At 39.1% G+C, this 26,554-nt stretch overlaps 2 protein-coding genes across 6 annotated transcripts in view; both read right to left on the bottom strand.

Annotated features, from left to right (window-relative positions):
• Positions 1-26,554, bottom strand: part of LOC133518817 (guanine nucleotide exchange factor DBS-like) — a 138,621-nt gene that overhangs the window by 101,692 nt on the left and 10,375 nt on the right. Inside the window, exon 1 of one of the 5 annotated variants that reach the window (XM_061852545.1) lies at positions 13,450-13,632. The exons of the other annotated variants lie outside the window; for them this stretch is intronic. Coding sequence (XP_061708529.1) covers positions 13,450-13,501 — 52 coding nt within the window. The 5' untranslated portion in view covers positions 13,502-13,632. Of the gene's footprint in view, positions 1-13,449; positions 13,633-26,554 lie in introns of those variants that run through there. 5 annotated transcript variants of the gene reach the window in all.
• On the bottom strand, positions 20,762-26,448 carry LOC133518819 (uncharacterized). The gene is made up of 4 exons (XM_061852550.1): positions 26,297-26,448; positions 25,735-26,016; positions 25,427-25,654; positions 20,762-24,097 (listed from the first exon to the last, which is right to left on the bottom strand). Exons 2-4 carry the CDS (start codon positions 25,993-25,995, stop codon positions 22,892-22,894), a joined length of 1,695 nt encoding a protein of 564 aa, XP_061708534.1. The 5' UTR covers positions 25,996-26,016; positions 26,297-26,448; the 3' UTR covers positions 20,762-22,891.

Here is a 26,554-nt window from a genome sequence, read left to right on the forward strand (position 1 = left end):
ATCAATCGAAATAACAGTTTTTTGTTGCATCACTTGTTCTGGTGTATCATTGGGCAGATTCCCACGGAACCGCCGAAATATCACACCCTCAGACCAGAAGACCACGCTCGCGATGGTACCCAGCAGCGGCTGTAATCGCAGCTGGAACACAGCTCGTAACGGACCTTCTTACGAACATATTCCAGTGGCGGAAATATGCGGACGAGATACGTAAAGCTCGTTATTCGGTGTGGCGCGTGGCAGATCCAGACCAGGTATAAAATCCGGTTCCGCAGTGCCACACTGACACTGAAGCTCACTATCGCGCTTAAACTGGTCCGCTCCAGCGTTCGTCTCTCCGGCCTTTGCGATTGTAACACTCCGGGATGGCTCCCGCGGCGCCGGCCTATATACAATCGAACACGCTGAACACGCTGCGTTAGTCGTGATGTAATCTGCATGTGACGAAACGCAGATTAGATGTTTTGATAACGCGCGCAACGTCACAACAGTTGTTGCCACTCTCTTTAACTTCCTTGTTCGTTTTTAGGCTTCTGATGTATTGTTTTATCTTTCCGACTTTCTTTGTACTTTCCTACTCAGATGTTCCACAGAAATTTTTAAAAAGTAGCCCTGTCATCGGCAAGAATTTATACGCCTGTTAGCTGAAGATGATATCCAGGATAGAGCGAAGCGGAAGGAGAAAAGCAGGAAAGCAGAACCCGTCATAGACGACAGTACGGGACTAACGCCAGGAGGATGATGATGATGAGGTAGAAGTATGTAAGTAGGTGGTATATATACACAAATTGATTTTTTACCGACAACTAAGTATTTGTTTTAAGGCCAAAACTTCTTTATTTTCTAGTGAAGTCCGTTACAATAAAATAATGTACATCTTTCAATCTGCTACGGAATTTTTAAACCAAAAGCGCAGAATTAAAGGTATGAAAGCAGTGTAAAAGTGTGTGTTTATTTATCAAATTGTATTATATTGAAAGAGCACAACTCCTAATGTTTGAACTGTATGCACTTGATCGAATCTTCTAATGTTACGGTTTACTTGGCAATTTCCAGGCTTTGAGGTTTGCGACTGGTAGGTTGGTATTCGAGACCCGAGGCGTTACACACTTGAACGATCTGGTAAGCTCGCCTTCTTCTACCTTCGCAGTAATTCGCCCCTGTAGAATCTTAAGCAATAAATATAATTGTGAACCGATGGGCGACAGGGAGTGCATTCAATAGATGGAATTAGACCAAGATCAGTCTGCAACGATTTTGATAGCACACTCAGTGCAAGTATTATTTTAAACGTCAAACAAACTGTGACTTATCTTGGTCTATTAACTCTATTTTATAGTTTGGCCCTGGACAGTCTCATTTAAAACATAGAGAGTCAGACTGTCTTTGTCTTGCGCTAGTACTAACTTTCAAAGGAAAGAGAGGAGTATAATTTTCGTGGTTCTTACTGACTGACAAGTTGTGTTTGCCAGACTATACTTCAACTTATGGGCTCACTTACATTGCAACAAATTGCATGCGGTTTTGGATAATTGCTGACTAAGTAGATGCAACGAATTCAATCGATCGATCTAATGTCGCAATGAAACGCAACTTTCATGCAATTATCGATGATGTGTGTGGGAGGCCTTTACTTAAAAATGTGAGTTTTTTTTTTCAACAACTTATGTTGAAAAATCGACAATGTCATAGACAACCAAGTGATATTTGTTCCATTATGGTATACTTGGCAATTTACAGGCAGTCTTCAAGTTAACAACTGGTACAAGGTTCCGTGCACATTGTCTGAGTTTCCAACTTCCTTCTACTTCCTACGAGTAACTAACAATACCAAGTAGGTCAACATTATGATACCCTCTGTATTGCCAAAAGAATTTATTTAACGCGCTATTAGCTAAGTTAATTACGTACGGAGAAAAAGTTGCTGGTATTAATAACTGGTGACGGATAGGTAAGTAAATATGTAACAAATCGTAGAACATAAATAACAGATAGGAGCTAGAAGTAAATGTTTTAATTTAATCACAGTATTGTTCATTCAGTACAAGATTATTTTACAAAAACTTTTAGGATCATGGTTTATGATAGAGTGAACAATAGAACGTAGCTAAGCGGGCAAGGTTTAAAATGATTTTTGCAGTACATATGGTGCTAATTTACCGCCCTAGTGCGGTAACTAGCACTATAAGTGCGGATGTCGAAAATTTAAAGAGCCATATGTACTGAAAAACGTTGACCAATACACGTGCGAATAGGTAATTCGCAACCAGTGGCGATAAATTGAAACACGACCGATGGGAGAAAAGTAAATAACGAAGACGTAAACTGTATAGGTATTCAGAAAATTTCAGATTTTTATTTTTTCGTCCAAATGGGTTTTTTGGGGGTTGACCATTTTACGGAATTCTCAATTTTCACAATTCACAACTCCATTACGGATAGAAGATATTATTCTACTACGATGAAATTTATTTAACAGAGAAGGAAAACTACATTATATTTTTGAAAAAAAAAAAACCGATTCTGTGCAATAGGGTTGCCACAGAAAATGTTTAAATATCGTAAAAATTGTCCGGAAGCGTGAACATTTTAGATGGCCACTATCTTGTTTATAGCTGGTTTATCTAACTTTTGTCATAGAATATAATGCTCATTTCATACCTAATGAAATAAAGAAATTATTTTTTGATTACCTATTCGAAATCGAAAGTTAGAGCACATTATGTACAAGCAGGAATTTGATTCTTTCCTTCGAATGGACACTGCTCTGAAATTAAAAAAAAATTATGTCGGTGGCTTGGCTTATCTTTCCTGACACCTTAAGGAAAGTTCTATTTTTTTTTATTCAAACTAAAAATGATACTGCACATCCCATTTGTAGAAATCAGATGTCTTTATTTTCGTAAAAGCAGATTGGATTGTTAAGAAAACACGTTGTAGAACGTATCATTTTGTTCGGCGAAATCACTTCAGCCGATTTTCACTTCGTTCTATTATTTAATAGATACCCAAGCTGGCGAAGTTAGTGCTCATAAAACCTCATTCCCGCTCCAATTTGCTCAATGCAGGTGCCATCCAAGAACTAAAGTTCGATTTGCCAGCAAGTAATTACAAGTCGCGGCTAAGTGGATCTGGGGGATAATCCAAACATACATTTGACATCAAAATCATATCGAAACTATGTAATTTTGTACACTTTTCCCGTTCGTCTTGCTCGCTTCAATATATGTATGTAGGTACGGACAGTCAGACAAGTATGAGCGTACTGCACGCGCTAATGATAACCAAAAGACATCATTAAGACTATATTATTTTAATGTCTGAATACTCTGAATGTAAGTTTGAAATGGCCTCCTGCTTAAATGAGAACGAGTTGTAGCTATGTTCTATGTAATGATAGTGTGGGACTTTAATTACAATAACGTTACATAATAGTACATTACGATACAATTGCGAAAAATAGGAAATTCGAAACGAGTGGCGATAAATTAAAACACGACCGAAAGGAGTATTTAAAACGACTCGAGTTGCAAATTACCTATTCGCACATGTATCTTACAACATTTTACAGTACATATGACCCTTTAAATTTTTTGGCACAGTTACGTAATATGCTAATTATCGCACTAGTGCGGTAAAGTAGCACCATATGTATGTACTGTAAATTATAAACGTTGGTAATATTATATTCTTCCTTGTCGTATCCTCATGGCTGAGGGACGTGACGACTGGGGACACTCTTCACCAGTGCTCTCCAAGCCGCTCTATATTGGGCCCAGTGTAAATATGCTAGCCTGTAATGTGGTTTTTGTCTAATAATTTCTTTTACAGTTGTTTCATAGCTCGGATACCTACACCACGTTTCAATTTGGATTGTATTTAAAATACACATTGAATTATTATTTTTTCTACGCTGATTTCTTATTTCTTATTTCTTATTTCGTTTATTGCAGAACCATGGTTACATTAAGGCCATTAAGGTGTTAACATGTATTGAGTGCATGCATGGTTACCCTGTCAGGGCATAGCAACATTATTGATATTCTAAAACTACTTAGTTACTAAAATAAATACATATTCAAACACAAAATAGCATTTACGTAATACTAGGAAATTCTTACAATTAAAATAAAGCAATAATACTATAATTATTAAAATATTAGTTCTAGTCACAAATCCAGATTCAAGTAATAATGATTGATTTTGAACGATATATCTCTATATATCGTTCAAAATCAGCCTTTCTGATCTGGCGTACTAAAAACAAAGTTTGTTATCGCTAACAGCATTGCAACTAAAAGTACGCTTACAATTTCCCTACAAAAAACATTACAGGCAAAACAAGTTACTGATAGAAAATGTTGGCCACACAAGTTTGTGTAGGAATGCTAATGTTTTTCATGTTGGAGCGTGCGGGTATTTTTAGGAGCGGATGCGCTGCACACCTTCGCACTCATTTAGCTCTAGGAAATGGGCTCTGATTGGATTTATGCATCTGAGCTAAGATGCTATCTCGAACCCGCTGCACGCTGTACACATGTTTCCACGACGCTTGCCAGCTGCTTTGACGAAGGAAGTAGGATCGAAATAAATTTACACATCCAGACAAATTTACCGGTAAAATTACATTAGGAACGAGCTTTATGTCCGAAATATGTAAGATAATTAGGCCAAAGGTAGGTATAATGGCCAGATTTAGCGCGCTATAAAATTCGTAAATTAATCTAACGATTTCCCGATGGCGGATTTATGATAGATGGCTCACAGGGTTTGCTGTCACTCACACAATAAGGATATATGCCACTCGTTTTTCTCTGAAAAGAAAGCGTTCTTAGTGTTTTCTAGCCGTGTGCAGATAAGCAATGCGGTCGAACTCCCACGTGCACGTGTGTGATCCGTTAGACACGTAGCTACGCGTAGGATATGAGCCAACCGATAGTGCCGTTTTAACACCGTTTTAATAAGGTGGTCGTTAGATTATTATTCTTAATTATATGTATTATACGACGTAGACGTACTACATATAATTCCGAATACTACCCATCATCATCATATCAGCCTTTTATCGCCCACTGCTGAGCATAGGCCTCTCTTCCAGTACGCCACTTAACCCGGTCCCGAGCCAATCTCGTCCAGAATACTACCCGCCAGTATATTAATATGAGAAAAAGTAAGGCCACTAAAATCGAGTCGAATAAAGTCGAGTTCATAAATAAGTATACATTTTTTTATCTTATTGCAATGGATTAAGATGAAGAAATGTATATATATTTATGAACTCGACTGTAAATCCAAAATAATACCTATAGGTTGATGTACCTACTACCCTACTTATCTCTTGAGAAACAATGAACACCTAACAATTGCTATCACCAGCTACTTTGCCTATCTTAAAAAACTGATTCTTCACCCATCCACATAGCTACAACGAATACCTAAATAGGTCACCCTCCCGTGTTATCAATATTATGGTAGCAAATTAACACAGATTAGGAACAGGTACCTAACTATATACGTGCCTTTCCACCCGAGTGCGTCACCTCACCTGTGCAGACATAATCATTGTCACTATGATAACGAAGTACTGCCCATTGTTGTACGCCTGAATTGCTGTTTCCTTTTCCTACCATCTAATAAGTACGCATTGGCTCGGCCCTATTGTGTTCAACGTCTCGTAAAGGTCTGGGTAACATTATCCGTTATAACAAATTGAATCAAAGAGACATCCTGTCATGTCATTTATCCACATAAAATATGTATTTGCTTTAAGTAACCACTTAAGGACCAATAACGCTTCGATACTGTTAAATACCCTAAAAGACGAATTATCAAGAGGGTGGGTATACAAGTATTAAACCATAGCTATCCAACGAATTCACTGGCAAGAAAACCATGTGTAAGTTAATACACAAACCATGCACATTATACGTATAAACTCAAAACGAATAAAATATTGCTTACCAAAAAATTGCGACCAGGACCAGGTGTACTATTTACTTACGCCAATAAATCTAGAGACAGGAGGTAATTAGCTAGAGATTGTTTACTGCTGATGTTATAGTTACAGCCGATACAGGCATTTTCGAGACAAGAGACACCTACACCTACTTCCTGTTTCGTCTGGACCGTAAAAAAACGATACAAAACAGGAATGTCACAAAGTATTAGGATGGGATTCAAACAGGCAGCCTGAAAAATACGCATCGTATTTTATCTAGGTCGAGCCCTACCATCCTACTGGCCACAATTCGTCCAGCACTTCAGCAGATAAGTTAAAATGAAACTCAAACAGAAGTTTGAAAATCGGAAATGGGGGACAGGACAATGCGAAACCGAACAAAGGACGGACAGCGCGCGCATAGCAATCAGAAGTCATTGCCAATGTGAGGACAGTCACCCTGTGGAACTGCTATAGATATCCTTTAGTGTGAAGTTATTCCTTTGCGGGCTCCTGTGGCGCCCTGTGGGGCGTTGGAGGAATTAATAGACTACGCTTAAGGAACTAATTTAAGTACGTAGGTGTTTTTTTTAACTAGATATACTTAATATTATGGAAGGCTACGCCAAGCTTTCGTCATAGACTAGTGCAGTTGTCAACAGTCTCACAGCTCTAAATTGTATTAGGATACAAGTAATTTGAATGGATAGTGTCGTACGACCCATGCCCCAAGACCTCTAAGTAATTAAGAATCATTGCTAGTCTGAAATAGGACATCATCCTCGCGAAATTGCTACAGGTGATCACAAACGCTGGCCAAGATGACAATCGTCCATCAACAATGGAAAATAAATAATGTTTTGGAATGAAACAGATGCTATAAAAAGGCTTGAATATTTTCGTATCTTATTAAAGTTTAATTAAAATGCGATTTTCTGGAGCACCCGATGGGGCGCTATTACGCATTAGTGTAGAGGTATGGGATATGAATTATCTGCATAATCCTATCCTAAAAGTTAATTCTGTAGTTTCTATGAATATTGATGCACTAAGTTTGGTTACAATTATATTTATTCCAATCCAACATTACGCATCCGTTCTATTGTTAAGCTCTGTGTGAAAAGGAATCCCAGTCCCAGTTTTTTGCGGCTGATAATAAGCTGACATAATGACTTGTGTGTTAAATGTTTGCTTATATATAAAATATTTTCTTATTTTTTTATACTACGTCAGTGACAAACAAACATACGGCTTGCCTGATGGTAAGCAGTCTCCGTAGTAGTCCGGTGCCTATGTCTTTTGTTAAGTAAAAATTAAAACTTAAACTACTTAGATGTAGTCCTAAAACTACCTAAGGAAGTTTTCTATAGTCCATTTTTTTGTTCAGATTAGAAATCCTATAACCGCAAAAGTAGTGGTAAGTGGTAATTAAATACCTAGTAGAAACTTCTATTAGGAAACCATTTCTCATCTACTTGATCAACCGCAATTCCATTCTACCGTTCAGGTAATAAGTGCGCCTTATACATGTAACTCACGTATGTACTAGCAATTATTAGGTCAGGTAGATCATTACTATCGTTAGTAAAGAAGACACTCGAGTTCAAAGGAGCGTGTGTCAAAGCCAAAGACTGTAGGAGGGTTGTGGTGATAGAGCACGGTACGTAATTGATACGTATATGTAGGTTATAGATAATGACTGATTACAGATTTGATTCATACAATTGGTGTGTGGTCATTCAATGACATTAAACTGCGGTGCACGTATTATTCGAACGTCATACCATTGTCCACGGCGAGTGGTAATATACTCAGAGGTAAATGGGCTTGTGGCAACTGTTAAAGGTGTGTATAGATGGCGCCAGCATAGGTTTTACCTGTAACTAGTTCTTTTGTATGAGATTTGGCTTAAGAGGGAAGTATACGTGATCGTCCATACAAAAAGAGAAAACGTTTTCCACTTCTAAATATTTCCAATTTTCTATGTTTTTTTAGTATGTTATTGACACAATTAATTATTTGGTTTTTAGGTTTTCCTTTTTTTTTATTTGCAAATAAAAAAACACAGAAGCGAAACCTATAAACCTAGAATATATTATGCTGAAGCGATCAAAATCAAAGTAATTTGTTAAGATTTAATGGAAACAGTTTTTGACATTATTTGAAAGATTGAGGTAAAACCTTCGCTAGCGCCATCTGTAAAATACTTTGACCGGCCAACCACTTTCACAAAACCTGGTATTGTCTATAGATTTTAGGTATACGAACATACGAAGTGCGTGGTGTGTAAACCGAAAGCAATTCGTGGGCACAAATTCCCACAATTGGCATACGTTAACCTTTGAGGCGGACAGTTTACAACTGTGAACCCCAGTCAACCCCTCAGCTGATCAAGTTTTGACGAATGTAAATAATAATAATAATAGGGATAGACCGATCGCAGCGCCATCACCACCGTCACCCTCCATGATGAGAATCTCGTGAAAGCCGAGAAGGGCAAATCCAGCAAGTACCTGGATTTGGCTCACGAGATTACCGCCATGTGGGATGTTGACTCAACGATCATTGTTCCGATAGTCGTGTCAGTGAACGGTCTCATAGCGAGGAGTCTCGACCAACACCTAGAGAGACTCTCGCTTGGTGGCTGGATCAAGGGTCAGATTCAGAAGGCAGTAATTTTGGACACGGCGCGTATAGTACGTCGGTTCCTCTCTCTGCGGTCCTGACCACCGGCAGCTTGGGCCCTGCCCCGCTGCAAGCGACACTAGGGATTGCAATCCGGATTATTCGAAGTTCGAAAATCCGGATTATCCGCCGATTTTTCAAGCTGTTTCAAAATCCGGATTTTTAAACCAAAATCCGAATTTTTGGATTTTTGTCAAACTATGATACAATTGCTTTTTGCACCATTAAAATGTTCTGATTACTGAAAATACGCGTCAAGCGAGTTGTCTGGCCGTGCTGCCACTGCTGCCCGAGCGCTCGCTCACTGGCCTTAGGCCTTACCCCCTTCTTAGGATTAGGACTTTAACACATCTCTACCACTGCCACTAAAACGACACCGCGTACCATATTTCTCCGCGATACCTGGGCGGACCGAGAGTGAAACAATGGCAAATCTGTGAGGTGCGGTTCTGGTTGTTCTTTTTTTTTCTTGATTAGCTCTCGATTTTGTCATGTTTCGCAACGAAATATGTAACGGGGAACTGCGGTATAAGTTCCGTAGCGGAGATCTGATAAAACCCTCAATAAACTTTGATCTCAGTGTTGTGAGGATGTAGAATTCTTAATTAAAATTATTAAAGAAGATATTTTTTTGTTACCAAGATATTTTTGTTATTAATATAACTGTGTAATGAATATAACTTGTTAATGATCATAAGATATGATATAAATATATGATATTTCAATTTATTCCTAGTACCAAGAAAAAATTCCCTAAATCCGGATTTTATCCGAAGTTCGGATTTCTGCGTAAAAATTATCCGAAAATCCGGATTTGGTGAAATAGATTCGGATTTGCAATCCCTAAGCGACACCCTAGGTTAGGATTTTTATAATGTGTTTATATGTATTTTGTATTGTTTTGTAAGTGTTTTTCTATTTTACTTTTATATTCATATTATAAAAAAACCTAATCTAAGATGCTCAATCAATAAAGAAAATAATAGGGAGACTAAGTAAGCGAACACTATTTGAGGAAGATGCATTTTCTTTAGCAGTTTTTACCACGTCAAATCCTGCTAGGGGAGGTTGCAGAAGCAAAAAGACTGGTCGGGCGGCCAATGTTGCGCTTCAAAGATTGCGTCAAGCGCGATATGGTTGATTTTAATATCATATGTAACCAATGGCAAAAACTGGCCGAAGACCGACCCGTATGGCGTCGTGCTATTCATGATGGGCAAGCCAAACACGACGATGCCTGGTTTACCTCTTTAAGAGAGAAACGCATGAGGCGCCACGAGCAGGCCTCCAACCCTCGCCCACCTGGGCAAGCATACACCTGCCGCGTGTGTGGACGTGGGATCCTCTCTCGCATAGGGCTATACAGCCACGAACGCAAGTGTCCTTACCAGGATGCTGCTTAAAACATCTCATACAGATGAAAAGGCCTATTATTACTTAGGTCTAAAAATAAGTTTATTATTTTCCTTAATTAGTCATAATAAAGAGCCAGGATGAGCACGACAAACCCTTTATTTAACTGTTTGTGGACTTGCTGAATTAAAACTACAATAAGAAAAAGTTTGATTGAAAGCATTAATACTAATCAACGTTTATTGTTCGAGATGTGTTGGCTGCAATTGCTGCGTACTCTGAAGTTTCGTAGTACAGTCAGCCAAGATGGTGGTTTACCACTTTTCGACTCTATTTGTGAAGTAATAAAGTCGAAAAGTGGTAAACCACTTTCTTGCCTGACTGTACCTACAAACAAGTTAAAGGTGAGATTTTTTTGTTTTTGGAGTACTATATCATGAATTGATTCGTAAACACTAATGAAAATAAATATAAGATAAACTTATAAGCAGACAGTGCCACGAAATAGCCTCGTTTCAGCATATTGCCGGCGACTTCCAACGCTGATCTTCCGATGAGACCATCTAGAGAGAAGAATCATGGCAGGTAAAGATTGTTAATACGGCAAACATGGTGATTACGGATTATCCAACATTCCGCGTTTACATGCAACGAGTCATGGGCCAAATAGCAAAACGGAACTCGGTTTAACTCGAATACTAACGGCGGGCTATTCGCCTATAGATACTGGCACGTATATGTAACTCCAGTCCAGGGGCACAGTTTGGGATTTAAAATCATACGTTACTAAAGCCCACCAGAAGTAGTGTGGCAGTTCAGTTTAGTATGAAAAATATAGTTCCAATTAAATTCCGCAATATGGCGCGTGATCATATATTACTGGTCAGGCTTTATTTCAGGTACTTAAGTGTAATAATAAAGAAACCAGCAATCCCATGACTAGTAGGTGATATTGAAATTTTTGAAACAAATTATATTGAATTTTGACTCCATGACTCGATATGTGTAAACTTGCAAACAAGCTTGTTGGTATAATATATCCTTAAACAGATGCGAGTGTTGGCGTCGCGAATGACTTAATAAAATGCTAATAAACGGCTTTAGCGCGAAAGTAAAGAAAGACTAATACAAAAAAGTTTTCAAACCTTAACAGATTTCATTATGATGCCGCTTTAAACTTATTCAGCAGCCTGCTTAGCCACGTTCTTTATTAGGATTGCGTAGTGTAGGTATGTAGTATCTGAGACTCGATTTGACTGGTAACATTGGACCCGGGTATGTCCTTAAACTACGTCCAAAAGAGAGGTATGGGCAATGTGAATGTCATCTCGCCTTGTGTGGTAGGGCACAGCACAGCAGATGTCATTCCAGATCTAGAGCAGAGCCCAACTGGGGAAGTACCTCCACCTTACAGAAAACCGCAGCCAAATAACACTTGACCCTACTCATAGTGTTGTGTTCCTGCCGGTGAGTAAGGTTGCCAGAGCTCAACGAGGGGGGTGGGGTTAGGGTCGGCAACGCGCATGTAACTCCTCTGGAGTTGCAGGTGTACATAGGCTACGGAGACTGCTTACCATCAGGCAGGCCGTATGCTTGTTTGCCACCGACGTAGTATAAAAAAAATAAAAATAAAAAACATGGCTACGGCTATCAAGTTGCCAAAATTTGCAGGACGAAATATCCGATTTCAAAGTTTGACCATTCAATTATGATAGGTACCGTCATTTCATTATCTAGAATTAGGAATCTAAAGCAAGCGAGTATTGAGTTTCACATGCTTTGTACTTATTGGCAAAGCATGTGAAACTCAATACCTCTCTGTTATAAAACCTTTGTACTGACCATGATTTAAGCAAATAAAATTTATGATTTCTGAAGCTAGTGGGACTGGGCAGGGCACGTCTGTCGAATGCCGCACTGTGGGCTGAAATTCGGCTCTCATTGACATAGAAACCGATTTTTTTAAATGTTTTTTTTTTATTTAAATAGGTTTTGCCCAGCATTGTTATGGTAACCTATGAGTTTTAGACGATCTGGAATGAAAATTGTCGAGGTACGATTTTTTTTTTCAAAATAAATGTATGGAGCAGGAACAAGAAATCATTATTACTCAAGAACCGCTAAACAAACCGTAATATCCTCACAGGTGGATATACTACGAATAATTTGTGATTTTTTGGCATACGACATATATCCATCACGGGTGCGGATTTTTAAATCATTGTTACTATGGAAAAAGCACCAATGTTGACAAATGTTGACTTCAACATTTTAAGATATTTTTGATTGAAATGGGTTTTGCGTAGTCTGTTTATGCTAAGTTATAAGTTTCAGACGATTTCAATTGAAAATAGTAGAGTTATGATTTTTTTTTTCAAAAAAATATGGAGCCGGAACAAGATATCAAAATATCTCAAGAACCGCAACAAAATACGGTAATATCCCCGCAGATGGTTATACTGCGAATTACTTGTGATTTTTGGCATACTTACTACATAAATCCGTCACGGGTGCAGTAAAAAAAAAACATTAATTGTTTTTAGGGAAAAAACACCCACCAAAACCAAAGTCAACATTTTAAGAATTTTTTGATTGAAATGGGTTTTGCCCAGTACGTTTATGCTAAGTTATAAGATTCAGACGATTTGAGTTGAAAATAGTAGAGGCCTGCGAGGATATTACGGTTTGTTTAGCGGTTCTTGAGTAATAATGATTTCTTGTTCCTGCTCCATATATTTATTTTGAAAAAAATTGGTAACTCGACAATTTTCATTCCAAATCGTCTAAAACTCATAGGTTACCATAACAATGCTGGGCAAAACCTATTTCAATAAAAAAAAGAACATAAAAATAACAACTTCGGTTTCTATGTCAATGAGAGCCGAATTTCAGCCCACAGTGCGGCGGGACGGTGAAACTAGCCACAGACTAGATCCTACAGGATGGATCTCTCAGGGTGGAGTGCAGAGGAAGAACAAAACGGAGATGACAGGACGACCTTGATACATTTGTAAAGAGTGCATTGGATAGGACCAAATGGCGAGAAAGAGAGGAGGCCTTTGCCCCGCAGTGGGACACTTATAGGCTATAGAAAAAAAAAATAGGAATGACACCAGTAGTAGACTAGCTACCTTCACCACCAAATATTACTACATAATAACTATAAAATTTATGTCATATTCAATCACTACAATTACCTATTAGTCTTTAATAAAATGATGACATGTCGTGCCCCAATAACCGAAAAATAATCATAATATAATTATTCAGTTCCTTAGTAAGGTCAAATAACTAGCCCAATGCGCTGAATTGTCTCCTCGTCGCTATCTACAATGAAGACAAATTGCAGAAATCATTTAGCTCATGAAAGTGGGTTAATTCAATAACTTTCCAACTTGCATAATACTTCAGGGCATAGTTCCTTATGTTAAATAATATATATAGTGAATAAACTATTTTCTAGAAGATCTCACCGATGGCAGCGGCCCGTCTCTCGCTTTTGGTCGAGCACTTCCAAAACTTCATATCGGAAATCACGGTCAGGCGGCGAGATGGCACAACCGGCGCCCGCTAAGGCAACTCGCCATCGTCGAACTGTCCGATTGAGGCCGAAACAATGACTTTTGTTTACAAACGTCTGGCGGGCGATTATTAAATTGTCGAGACCAATGAGTCGCGCGAGTGCGACGAACGGACACCCCCGACTCAATCTCCGGTTGCACTGCACTCGGAAATTACAGGAAGGCGTGGGACCCTCGACCCTTGGTCTTAGCACTCTTAGCCCTCATTAAAATTGACACAACGCTAAAAAGGCGTCAGCGTGCGCAAACGAATTACGAAATAATAGTTGTTCGCAACGACCTGAGATTTCACGATTTGCAAAAAACGTGCAATAGTAAAACGGTTACATTCGACGTCTAAGATATGTTTACATTTTTCACCTTATTGCAAAGGAGAACTGAAGTGCAAAGGGTAAACATATATTTTACGTAGACTAAACCTAATTTAAAGATAAAACGAATAGTAAAAAGCACACAAAATGAATGAGAAAGATATTTAATTTTTATGCCTTATTACAAAGGTGTAAGGTGCAAAAGTATAAACGTATCTTTGACGGCGACTGTACATGAAGTATATATTATAAACGTTCTGCTAGGGCTACTTGCACGATCCAGGGTTAGTCAACTAATACCTCGGAGTTAACCGTTTAAGACGAAACGGGACGGCCGCTACTCCATACAAACGTAGTCCCCATTTTCCTCTCAGGATATTGACACTATGGAAAATATTTTTACCTAACTTGATGTATAAATATTAACCCTACGTTTGACTTTTTAGATTTTTGGATTATTGTAAAAAATAAGGAGCGAAAAACTGATTTTACAGTACATATGGTGCTACTTTTCCGCACTACTCGCACTAGTGCGTATATTAGCACATTATGTAACTATGTCGAAAATTTAAACATTCATATGTACTGTAAACGTTGTACGATACATGTGCGAATAGGTAATTCGCAACTCGTGTTGATTTAAAACACTCCCTTCGGTCGTGTTTTAATTTATCGCCACTCGTTACGAATTTCCTATTTTTCGCACTTGTATCGTAAATAACTATTATACAAATGTTTTAATGTTCATACATACTCATAATAATTTAAACTTAGAAAAAATCAATCGTAGGGGCATAGCTGTAGTTGATATACAACAAATTGTGTCAAAATATTTTCAATAATGTGAAATTCAGAGAGGAAAATCAGGACTACGTTTGTATGAAAAGGCGATTTCGGGCGGGTACCGGGTCCTCCACGTTCGTCGAACTAACCGGTTAACTATCCTATTGGCTCCGTGCGAAGCGGATGGTTGGAGTATAGTAAACCGATCGCAGCGTATGCTGTGGTAAAATTTGTCACTAACAAAGGTTAGGTTAGGTTAGGTTAGGTGAGCGTCTTTCCCCCCGCGGGTTGCCCACCTTGTCGTGGTGGAGGGGCTTAGTAGCCGTGGCTTGGTCACCCACGGTGAAGCGAAGAGGCAACCAGGGCCGGCCTGTTTGAGGTGCGGGCTGGCCCGAGGAGGACGCTCCAAGTGGGCTTGGTGAGCCCGCTTGTGACGCGTTGGAGGTGGACCGTCGAGGAAGAGGAGTGTCGGTATTGCGGTGAGCCGTTCTCCCTATCCTCGACGGCCGAGGTGGGATCGCAGGGGAAGAGGCGTGATGGTATCACGATGCGCCACTCTCCCTATCCCATGCGACCTTGGCGGGGCCGTTCCGCAGTAACGGCGTTGGTGGGGCTGCAGAAGAAGAGGAGTGTCGGTGTTACGGTGTGCCGTTCTCCCTGTTCTCTGCAGCCGAGTTGTGGTTTGCGGCAGAACCATGGACCTCATCTGCCGCCGGGCGCTGGGAGTTTTCTGGCGCCCGTGGCATCCTTGTGGCGGGCTCGGGGGGGTCCGCTACACTGCAGGACGGAGGCCGAGGAGGAAGGCGCGTCGAACCATCTGGCGCGCCTAGCGTGAAGGGCCTTCGGGCATCCGCGAAGGAGCCGCTCGCGGACGGCTGCCGCCGGTGGGGTCGCGGATGAGTACGCAATGTTCCCGTAACCCCACCAATAAGGCGGCGAGGTGGCATATGGGGGTTTTTAGTGGGTATACCGTCGGCCTCATTAGCCTAGACGGGAGTCCCACATAACCACTCGGGTCACCCCCCGCACCCGGGTGGTATGCGTAATGCATTTTCCCCCCTAGAAAAAAAAAAAAAAAAAAGGTGAGCGTCTTTAACATTTCGTACAAATTAAGTATATGCACGAAAAGGAAAATTTAATTTACGATAATTCCTGAGATTTTCATTTAACCACCACCACCATACCATTATAATCTGTATGAAATGCTTAATCTAACTATCGTATTTAATATGTTAAAATAATAATTAATATTGTATCTACGTGTCAGGCGACTATCCTAAAGAACTAAAAAAAACACGTGTGTATCCACTGTTTAAAGGTAAAGGTGACAAATCATCGGTAACAAACTATAGACCGATCACATTGTCCCCACAATATTAAAAGTGGTAGAATCATTAATATCTCACACTATAATAAACCACATGGAGACAAATAACCTTTTGAGTGACTCTCAGTATGCATATAGAAAAGGAAGATCAACTACCTCAGCAGCATTGCAGCTTACAAATAAAATCATACAAACACTAGACAAGAGACAAAAAGTAGCCGCAATATTTTTAGATCTGTCAAAGGCCTTCGACAGTATTGATCATCAATTGTTATTACTAAAAGTAACAATGTATGGCATTAATGGATCTGAGTTGCAACTTTTAGAGTCATTCTTAAATAACAGAGAACAGACAGTGAAAATTAAAATAGAGGGAAAGAAAATAAAATCAAAACCAAGAACGGTTCCAAATGTAGGAGTACCTCAAGGGTCAGCGCTAGGCAACACTCTATTTTTGCTGTTCATGAATGATCTTACAGAACTAGACATAGATGGTAAATTTATAATATATGTAGATGACACTATTATAGTCGTGAAAGGCAATACCAATCACATAATTATAGAAAAAATAAAATTAATAATGGAAACTGTGCACACGTGGTTTAACGATAATGGCCTTACTTTAAACTCAGACAAGACCCATGTTATGTTCTTTAACGGAAAGACTGCTATCAGTGATGAAGTAAAAATAGATTTTTCAAATGGTTCCTGCTTAAAAAGTTCTAATATGGTTAAAATGTTAGGCTTTACCATTGATCCCGCTCTGACATGGAAAACTCATATAGACCATATATGTGCTAAAATGGCAACTGGCGTTTACGCCCTTAAACAACTACGTACAATTATTTCACGTGAGTGTCTAATTGAATCATATTACGCTTATGTACACTCCATTATGTCATATGGTATAATACTGTGGCGAAATTCAATAGACCATGAGAGAGTACTGAAAATGCAAAAGTAGGCTAATAAGAGTGATCATGAATGCCGGATACAAAGACACATGCCGAGAATTTTTCAAAACCCTGAAAATCATGACGTCAGTGGCTCAATACATATTTGAAACTATTATGTTTGTTCGGGAGAATATACACATGTTTCGAAAGAAAGGAGCATCTGAGCGCCCGAATCGTTATCCAAACAACCTCTGTTTAAGCCCCCACAAACTCGCTATGTCAAAAAAAATGCCAGGAGTTATTGGACGTAAACTGTATAACAAATTACCCCAACATCTCAAAAAAAAAACCAAGACTGACAGTGTTTCGTGCTAAAGTGAAAGACCTATTATTAAACAAGACTTTGTATAACATTAATGAATTTAATGAAGTGTAAAATGTTACAAATTATGACATGCATGCACTTCAGTTTAAAAATGCCTGACTAGTCGCACTTGTTAGTAGTATAGATATTATGTACAGTCAGCGTCAAATACTTTGTAGCAGTCAAAGTGGCCAAATAGTTCGGTACACCATACTAAATATATGGTGTACCGAACTATTTGGCTACTTTGGTTGCTACAAAGTATTTGACGCTGACTGTACATGATGTATATTTTAAATGTACCTATTACCATGTGATGAATAAACTATTATCTATCTATCTATCTATCCATGTAATTAGCTTTGCAAATACCACAATACACATATTATGAAACCTTTTTCTAGATGTAAAGAATGGGTATAGTAAGTTTTCCTTAAAACATACACCATCGCGGACTTTTTGTAGGCAGCATGATTTTTTCCAATATCGTTAGCAAACATCTTCATATTTCAACCGATTACATACTCACTTTACCAGGCCTGATATCAGACCCGATTTCGGGCCCGAGAAAGAGTATTTTTACGATTATCAGGCCCAAAATCGGGACTGATTTCAGGCACAATATCGTGAAGTGTGGATATAATTGGCGCCCTTCCAGGGCACTATGTCCAAAGGTCAAAACGTCCAAGGAGTCAATATGTCCAAGGGTCAAAACGTCCAAGGAGTCAACACGTACAAAGGTCAAACAGTCCAAAGAGTAAATTTGCCCAAGGAGTTAAAACGTCCAAAAAGTCAATATGCCCAAGTGTCAAAATGTCCAGAGAGTCAATATATCCAAGTGCCAATATGTCCAAAGAGTCAATATGTCCAAGTAATCAAGATGTCCAAGGGTCAAAACGTCCAAGTAATCAATATGTCCAAGAAATCACAATGTCCAATGGTCAAAACGTCCAAGTAATCAATATGTCTAAGGAGTCACAATGTCTAAAGAGTCAATATCAATATGTCCAAGGAGTCAACAAGTCCAATTAGTAAATATATCCAAGTGCCAAAATGTCAAAGGGTCAAAATGTCCACGGAATCAATATGTCCACCTTCGTGGGTTAACCCACGGAATAGCTGGAGTTTACGTTATTTTGAAAACAATAATATTTATTTCTTTTTATACCTTTTTAGGGTTCCGTACCCAAAGGGACCCTATTACTAAGACTCCGCTGTCCGTCCGTCCGTCTGTCACCAGGCTGTATCTCATGAGCCGTGATAGACAGTTGAAATTTTCGCAGATGATGTATTTCTGTTGCCACTATAACAACAAATATACTAAAAAACAATAAAATAAATATTTAAGGTGCCTCCCATACAACAAACGTAATTTTTTTGCCGTTTTTATAGATAATGGTACGGAACCCTTCGTGCGCGAGTCCGACTCGCACTTGGCCGGTTTTTTATTTGATAGAGTCGAAAAGTTAAAGAAGGAACAAAGTAGAAAAAGTATAGTAGTGGAGTCGACATAGTGTGTATTAATTAATAAACTATTTATTTATTATTTATTAGTGTATTAATATTAGATAACATAATAAATTTACTTTAGACATATTGACACCTTGGGCAAATTGACTCCTTGGACATGTTGACTCCTTAGAAGTTTTGACTCCTTGGATGTTTTGACCCTTGGACATTTTGACACCTTGGACATATTGACTCCTTGGATGTTTTGATCCTTGGACGTTTTGACCCTTAAACATTTTGACACCTTGAATGTTTTGACCCTTGGACCTGTTAATTCCTTGGACGTTTTGACCCTTGGACATTTTGACACCTTGGGTATATTGACTCCTTGGACGTTATGACCTTTGGATGTGTTGACTCCTTGGACGTTTTGACCCTTGGACATATTGACTCCTTGGACGTTTTGACCTTTGGACATAGTGCCCTGGAAGGATTGGCGCTTTAAACCTTCCTGAATTGTTCTATCGATAGGTGAAAACCGAATGAAAATCTATTCAGTAGTTTTTGAGTTAGGGGGACGTTTCATAAGATTTAGTGATTTGACGTTTTCCGCTAGATTTGCGAATGCTAGGTGGCGTGACAGTCGTGCACGTAGCGAATATTACGGGATTTTATCGAATACCGTAGTGACAGCAAAATTTGTATGGCACTTTTAGTATCGTTCACACGGCGTCTATGCGGGAAAGCCGTGAAGCCGTGTGAACGATTTTGTAAGTTGCCATACAAAATTTGCTGTCACTACGGTATTCGATCAAATGCGTTATCAATTAACGCCATATTGACCAAGCCTATTAGTACGGGTCATTCCTATGAAGTAGTAATTTTTATATAATAGAGCTTTTCAGTCGAGTACCATGTTTATAGGCAACGAAGTAAGGTACGAGATGCAAAAGCTTGATTATATCACTCTTGTATGCAATACTTTATCTACGAGTCATCAAAAATAAACTATAAAAACTAAATAATTCATGAAAATTGGTAAGTATCTCAATAGACATAAACGCGCGACTCCCGCCAGTCCCGCCCGCCCCGCGCCCGTTTAGTCTAAGGATCGTGCATGAACTGTAGGAGGCAGCACAGGAGCCGTCAGATTTTTGGCGCGAGGCGTAAATGTGATGTTTTTGTTCCTATGTAGCCCACAAGATGGCAGAACCTACTATGCACAAGAAAACACGTGACGTGTACATGTGCATGTTTATGGTTCCGATTCAGGCCACAAGATGGCAGACCCTCCAACGCGCACGGTCCCTAAGGGAGCGTGCATGAACTGTAGGAGGCAGCACAGGAGCCGTCAGATTTTTGGCGCGAGGCGTAAATGTGATGTTTTTGTTCCTATGTAGCCCACAAGATGGCAGAACCTACGATGCACAAGAAAACACGTGACGTGTACATGTGCATGTTTATGGTTCCGATTCAGGCCACAAGATGGCAGACCCTCCAACGCGCACGGTCCCTAGGGAGCGTGCATGAACTGTAGGAGGCAGCACATGAGCCGTCAGATTTTTGGCGCGAGGCGTAAATGTGATGTTTTTTGTTACGATGTAGCCCACAAGATGGCAGAACCTATTTACTATGCACAACAAAACACGTGACGTGTACATGTGCATGTTTATGGTTCCGATTCAGGCCACAAGATGGCAGACCCTCCAACGCGCACGGTCCCTATAGCGCGATTCAGGATTTTCACTACACGGAACAACGCTATCTAACAATGACTTTGAAACTTCAACATATATTTGTACGAGTTGAGGTCATTATGCCCTTCTCGAAGTCTTTAGTACCGATCCAGGATTTTTCATACTACTTGAAACAGCGCATAGTTTGAGGGTTTTACACGGTTAAAATAATTTCATATCTGTTACGCGATTGAATGAAATATTGGTAAAAAATGCTTATACTTAGTTATTTTTAAGTGTTTTTCTATAAAAAGACACGGAATAATAGCTTACCTTCTTTCTAATGCTAAAAAAACGAACTATATCAGTATAGTTTCAGAAATAAAAAGAAGCAAATGTAGAGTATAAAAGTTTAATTTCTATCACATCATGACGTCTCCCTACAATTTTGACATAGATGCCGAACTTTATGCTAAGTGATTACTATGATTCGAAGACGACCCACTCACACAATGTCGGGAGGTACTTGAACAATGATAATGTAATTACATGAATCTGCTTCGAATCGCACACATTATTGCTCTATAAAAATACATGGATAAGCATATTTTCTAGGCACAATTCTGTACTGTCTATAGTAAAATTGATAATGATTACACACTTCTATTTTGTTACATATACTAAGTCTATCTTAACATAGTTGAAAAGAAACATGAGATTTTGAAAAGAATTTTCCAGAAGTAAGAACTATTGCGTCAGTACATTTTTTTTAAATGTTAAAAGAGACAAGATCGAAACATCACTAATAAAATAAATAAAATTTGAAGAGAACGTAATTTCAAGTGCATTATATTTATCATACACATATTGTTTTAATGATAAAATGATCAAAGATGAAATAAAAAGTTTAAAATCACTCTTAAGTCCTAAAAGTGCTCCCAGTTTTCGACATTATAGACAGATGTGAAAGATCAAGATATAATAATGCATGTGATGATTATAACATCCACAACTAAAATAATGGTTTTACTTATACTAAAATAATTTATTTCTTATAGCGCAATCAATGGAGATACAGCCAAAACCCATCAACTGGCTAAAAACTAAACTAAGGAATTCATAAGCGCCATTATATGGAAGTCTTTTGTTTGTAGCTGACTGCTGCCAGCTTTGCTCGTATTTTCAAGTGTAAAAATGTGATAATCTCGGGCAATATTAAACCTCTTTGCCGCTTGCCAACAAGGACTATTTTTAGCTGCTGTTTTATACAAGTAACACCTCGTTAACAGCTGACCAAGAAGTACCTTTAATACAAACATGCCTGGGTGCATTCAACTTTTTCCAAGATATTGTAATGTTGACTGAATGAACCTTACTAGATTAAGTATAAGGGTGATTAGTTTAGTGTTGTAGCCTTATTTTTACACTTGATTGTAGGCGCCATCATATATATCTATATAACAGCAGGCCTAGTAGAGGAATGCGACAGTATCTCACCCGCGAGATAGACGTCTTTTTCTAACTTTATTAATTCCAGAGGGACAGGTAGTATCTCGCCGGCGAGGTACTGTCGCACCGCTCCAGTGCTAAGCCCATGGTGAGCAAGGTTCTCACAAATATCTAATCATGACTCGCTTACCAAGTTAGTGCATTTTTAGATATTTTTGTGCATTATGTAATATTACAATATTGTTGATAGCGACTATACCTAGGCGATTAAAATCAAAAACAGTCATCACAATTTAGTTCAAATGGGACCCATTGGACGTAATTTAACGAAACGATGTTTGTGGATTAGATCCTTTTTCCTAAATGGCGTCCAGTTCATCCTCTGACATGACAAAAACTATTTTACAGAGGCTCATTGGAGGCATAACATGAATAACATAGCCAGGTAATTAATTACATGATCAGAAACAAAGAACAATGTGATTGACTTTGGAATTATCTAAAATATAGTACAAATCCGTTAAAAAATGTAATATTAAATAAAATAGACACTATCTTTTTCTGAACCAATAAAAATAAAGTGATATGTACTTTAGTAACTTGTATTTCTTATGCTTTAGTATGCGTGACTACATACTTTTCTGTATTTTTGTCTCTTACATCTGTTTTTGAAAGTATAATCACACATCATAGCTATGTCTTAATCCACATCATAAATTTTAAAGGCACTGCTTTTCAAAGTGAATTTAATATTGATTGACATCGCCTGAACGCTTAGATAGTCTAAAAATAAAATAATCATGATCCATTTACATCTAAACTCACGCATAAAATATAAAACTACACTCGGTACATTCGCAATCTAACCAGCAAGATCTACATAAACCGTCAATTCAGTAAAACAACGCCTATCAATTTTAAAACCATTTAAAAATAAACTACATAGCTACTGCTAATTTACTGGTGTAAATATGATTAAATTTATCCTTACAGATAGTCGTTATATGTCAGTTTATCAATACTGAATAGGCGTAACCTAGGTATTCTCGCTAACTTACCGCGCGATGGTGGCAGCGCCGTCAATGCCTGTACCACGCGCCCTGCACGCGCGTCTGGAAGTGCGACACCGGCGTCACGATGTACGCCTGCTGCTGCTGCTGCACCACGGCCAGCGGGATCACCTGCTGCGCCATCTCCACCGGCTGCGGCGGCTCGTCCGACACGCCGAGCGGCTGCATGTGCTGCGACACCTGCTGCACGCTGCCCACCTGCTGCGTCAGCACCTGCTGGTGCTGCGACACCTGCGGCACCAGCATCTGCTGTTGCATGGACTGCTGTCCGGGCTGTTGCTGGTGGATCACGACGTGCGGCTGGCTCGACATCTGCTGATGCTGTACTTGCACCTGCTGCACTTGCTGTTGCTGCTGCTGTTGTTGTTGTTGTTGTTGTTGTTGCACCTGCTGTTGTTGCTGCTGTTGCTGCTGCTGCACGTGCTGCTCCCTGTCGTGATCCTCCTTCTTCTTAGCCTCCATAGCGGCCTTCTTATGGTCCACCTTATCTTTTTCCTGTTGCGCCCTTATCGGGTCCTTATTTTTGTCGTACGACATGCATTTCCCGCTACGGAAGGGCACCATGTCTTTGGGCATATCTTGTTTCTTAGTGGCGAACTTGACGTGAGGAAATTGGTCCTTCATGAATGCACGGAAAGTGGAATATCCCATCAGTTTTACTCCCGGCTCGAGAATTTCCCCATACTCTTTGTAAGCTTCAAACAAGTGCTTCCGTGAGTCTCCCTGTATAATAATGGTCTTGCTGGCTTTTTTGCCCTGTTCGCCCGAAGGCTGGACGTCTTTAGGCGAGCTAGCATGCTGTTTCAGGTACTCCTTTAAGAAATTAGTTGCATGTTTGTATATGTCTAAGGTGAACGTGTTGTAGGGCTTCTTGCCAACATTACCGTGTATCCGAGGCGCGACGCCGTGCGTCATGACGTGTTGCCTGATGCGTTTGAGCTGATAATGTGTTACATTTTCTAGATACAGAAAAGCCTCCAAACAGACCTTTCTTCCTTGGTATACGTAGCACGCCCTCAGTCTCCTCCTGACCTTGTGGCGCGAAGTTTCGGCCGGGTTAGCCAAACTGGCCATAGTGATGCCCATTAGATACATGTCATGTTCACTTTTGGTTAGTTCAGCAATGTTGAGACGGTGACGGTAGACGGCCTCTGGATTTAGCCCACGGTAGCAATTATCCTTGCAATCACATCCTCTCCTTAATCTTTCTTTCACCTAAAAATAGAAAAAGAAATCATGTTATAAAAAGGCAAACTTATAGCGGCAATTACATATTTCAATATTTATGTATATTATAAAGATCACCTATCTTTTAGCTCCGAGTATAAATATACCCCCTTATTCATAAACGTGTACTAAAGTTACAATGCCGCTGATCACCGTTTGTCCCTTTCCGACGTATTGGTATGATGGAAAGGGACAAATGATGATTAGTGACATCGTAACTTTAGTACACGTTTATGAATAGGGGGATAATATCAAACAAGTACACTCAGAAAACTGTTATAGCAATTTCAACAAAACAAAATAGGTTGACTTTAAGCAGTCACTTTGACTGTTCATTTTATAAACTGTAACATATATAATTTTTGTGTCCATAATTAATTACAATGTGGTATTTTCAAACAATACAGTCAAATATTATTCATAAGTTGTTCTTTTCTTTGCATTAATTAACCCTTAAAATGTTTATCATATAATTCAATAACAAGTTGCATTAATGACTTACAACCTTTAAAAACAAACAAAGACTACATCAAAACAACTTAGGATTTCCAATTGGTGATTTTAGTGTTTACTTATGTGACAAATCAGACCAAATTAAGTCATAAAAGTAGTATGTACATATCATGTAAAATTAATTAGAAATCCCAGCATAAGAATGACACATATGTATGTCGATAAAAGTAAATTAGCCAAGACAAAATAGTCCAATGCCTTTTTGTGCATTCATTAAGCAAAAAAACAGACAAATTGATAACCTCCTCCTTGTTTAGTTGATTAAAAAGCCATTTAAGGAGATGGATTCATTACACTATATTCTGATGTCATATGTGTTTGTAAGGGAGACATCCCTTACAAACACAGAAAAAAGAAATAAGAATATACATACACCATATTCAGTTGTTCACACAACATACATTTACCCCCTTATTCATAAACATGTACTAAAGTTACGATGCTGCTAATAATAGTTTGTCCCTTTACGACATATTGACATGATGGAACGATTATTAGCAGCATCATAACTTTAGTACACATTTATGAATAAGGGGGTTAATCTTTTAAATATCTGCAATTGCTGATCTGTATATGATTTTCTTTACTGATGACTAAATTGATTCAACAGTAAAGTTAAATGATCTGGCTACCAACAGATAAGATAACCTAACCTATAATAGAATTAAAGCAAAAAAAATATATTTAGTAAATGCATTCATGTTTTAATTTAACCCATATATCATTGGAGATAGTGCAATACCATGATATATTTCCAGATAATGCCCGACAAAATATTTTATAGTAACAGGTATATCTACTTACTTGTAAAGGATTATCCTCAAGTTTGTTGTCGAGGACCTCCTCATCGCTATCTGTTTCAGCTCCCTTTTTCTTCCTCTTAGCTCCACCTTTTTTCTCCATTTTAGGCTTTGTTTCAACCTCCATGCCATCACCATCAACATTTGAGAACTCAATGCTGTAAGCACCTTGCATTCCTTGCATATTAGCCTCACCATTCTCCACTTGAATTGTGTGACCTTGCCATAAAACCTGAAATTAGTAATATTACTTTTAAGACACTTCAAATAGAGCCGATTAAAACAGCTGACAGACGCGTAAGTTAATGTTACCTGTTCTTGGTGACCATTATAGTTGTGCTGCTGCATGTTCTGAGAGGCTCCCATCTCAAACACAGAGTGTTGGCCCATGACAGGCGTGTGCCACTGAGCACTCTCACCATACTCCCCTCCGCCATTCTGGTCTTGCGGAATGGCCACGATGATGGCCTCCTTGCTGTCCACACTCCGGCGCTCCACCGACAGTAGCGAGTGAAGAACCTCACTCGCCTCCTTTTCTGCCGGATTCACCACCTCCATCTTCTCATACGACATGGGTGTGCTGCCCGCTCAACGCTACAATACAACCGATCGTTCACATTAAATCACATGTGCCTACGTATATGTGTATGTACAACCTCGCGACAAACCCGCCCCGATTGCTGTGAGAATTCACAACCCCGCTACAAATCCGAGAAAACCGCGATAACTTTTCAAATTCATGTAAATAAACACAACAAAAATCGCGCAATTATTAACCTTAATCGCGTTTTTTAAGTTTCATTATCGCATAGCGGATCGAACTCCCGTGGAATATTGGGCCATATAGTCATAGCAGAGGAAGAATAAAACTTACCGTTTTCACGTTATTTTAACGTCTGAGCTGCATAAAAATGTATAACCACAGTTACTAGTCAAACATGGATTGTTTTCCTGTAAACTATTTTCATATTGCAGTCATAATTGACGAGAAATGCACAAATATTTCACTGAATTCACGGAAGCAATATGGCGAACACTTTCTGTGAATAAAATCGGAGGACGCCGCAGAACACGTCTTTAGTACAGTGCGCCACCACTTGGCTGCGCCACCGTCGTTCGTTTCCGACTTTCC

Source organism: Cydia pomonella, chromosome 6, assembly GCF_033807575.1.
Source record: "Cydia pomonella isolate Wapato2018A chromosome 6, ilCydPomo1, whole genome shotgun sequence".
Classification (NCBI taxonomy): Eukaryota; Metazoa; Arthropoda; class Insecta; order Lepidoptera; family Tortricidae; genus Cydia; species Cydia pomonella.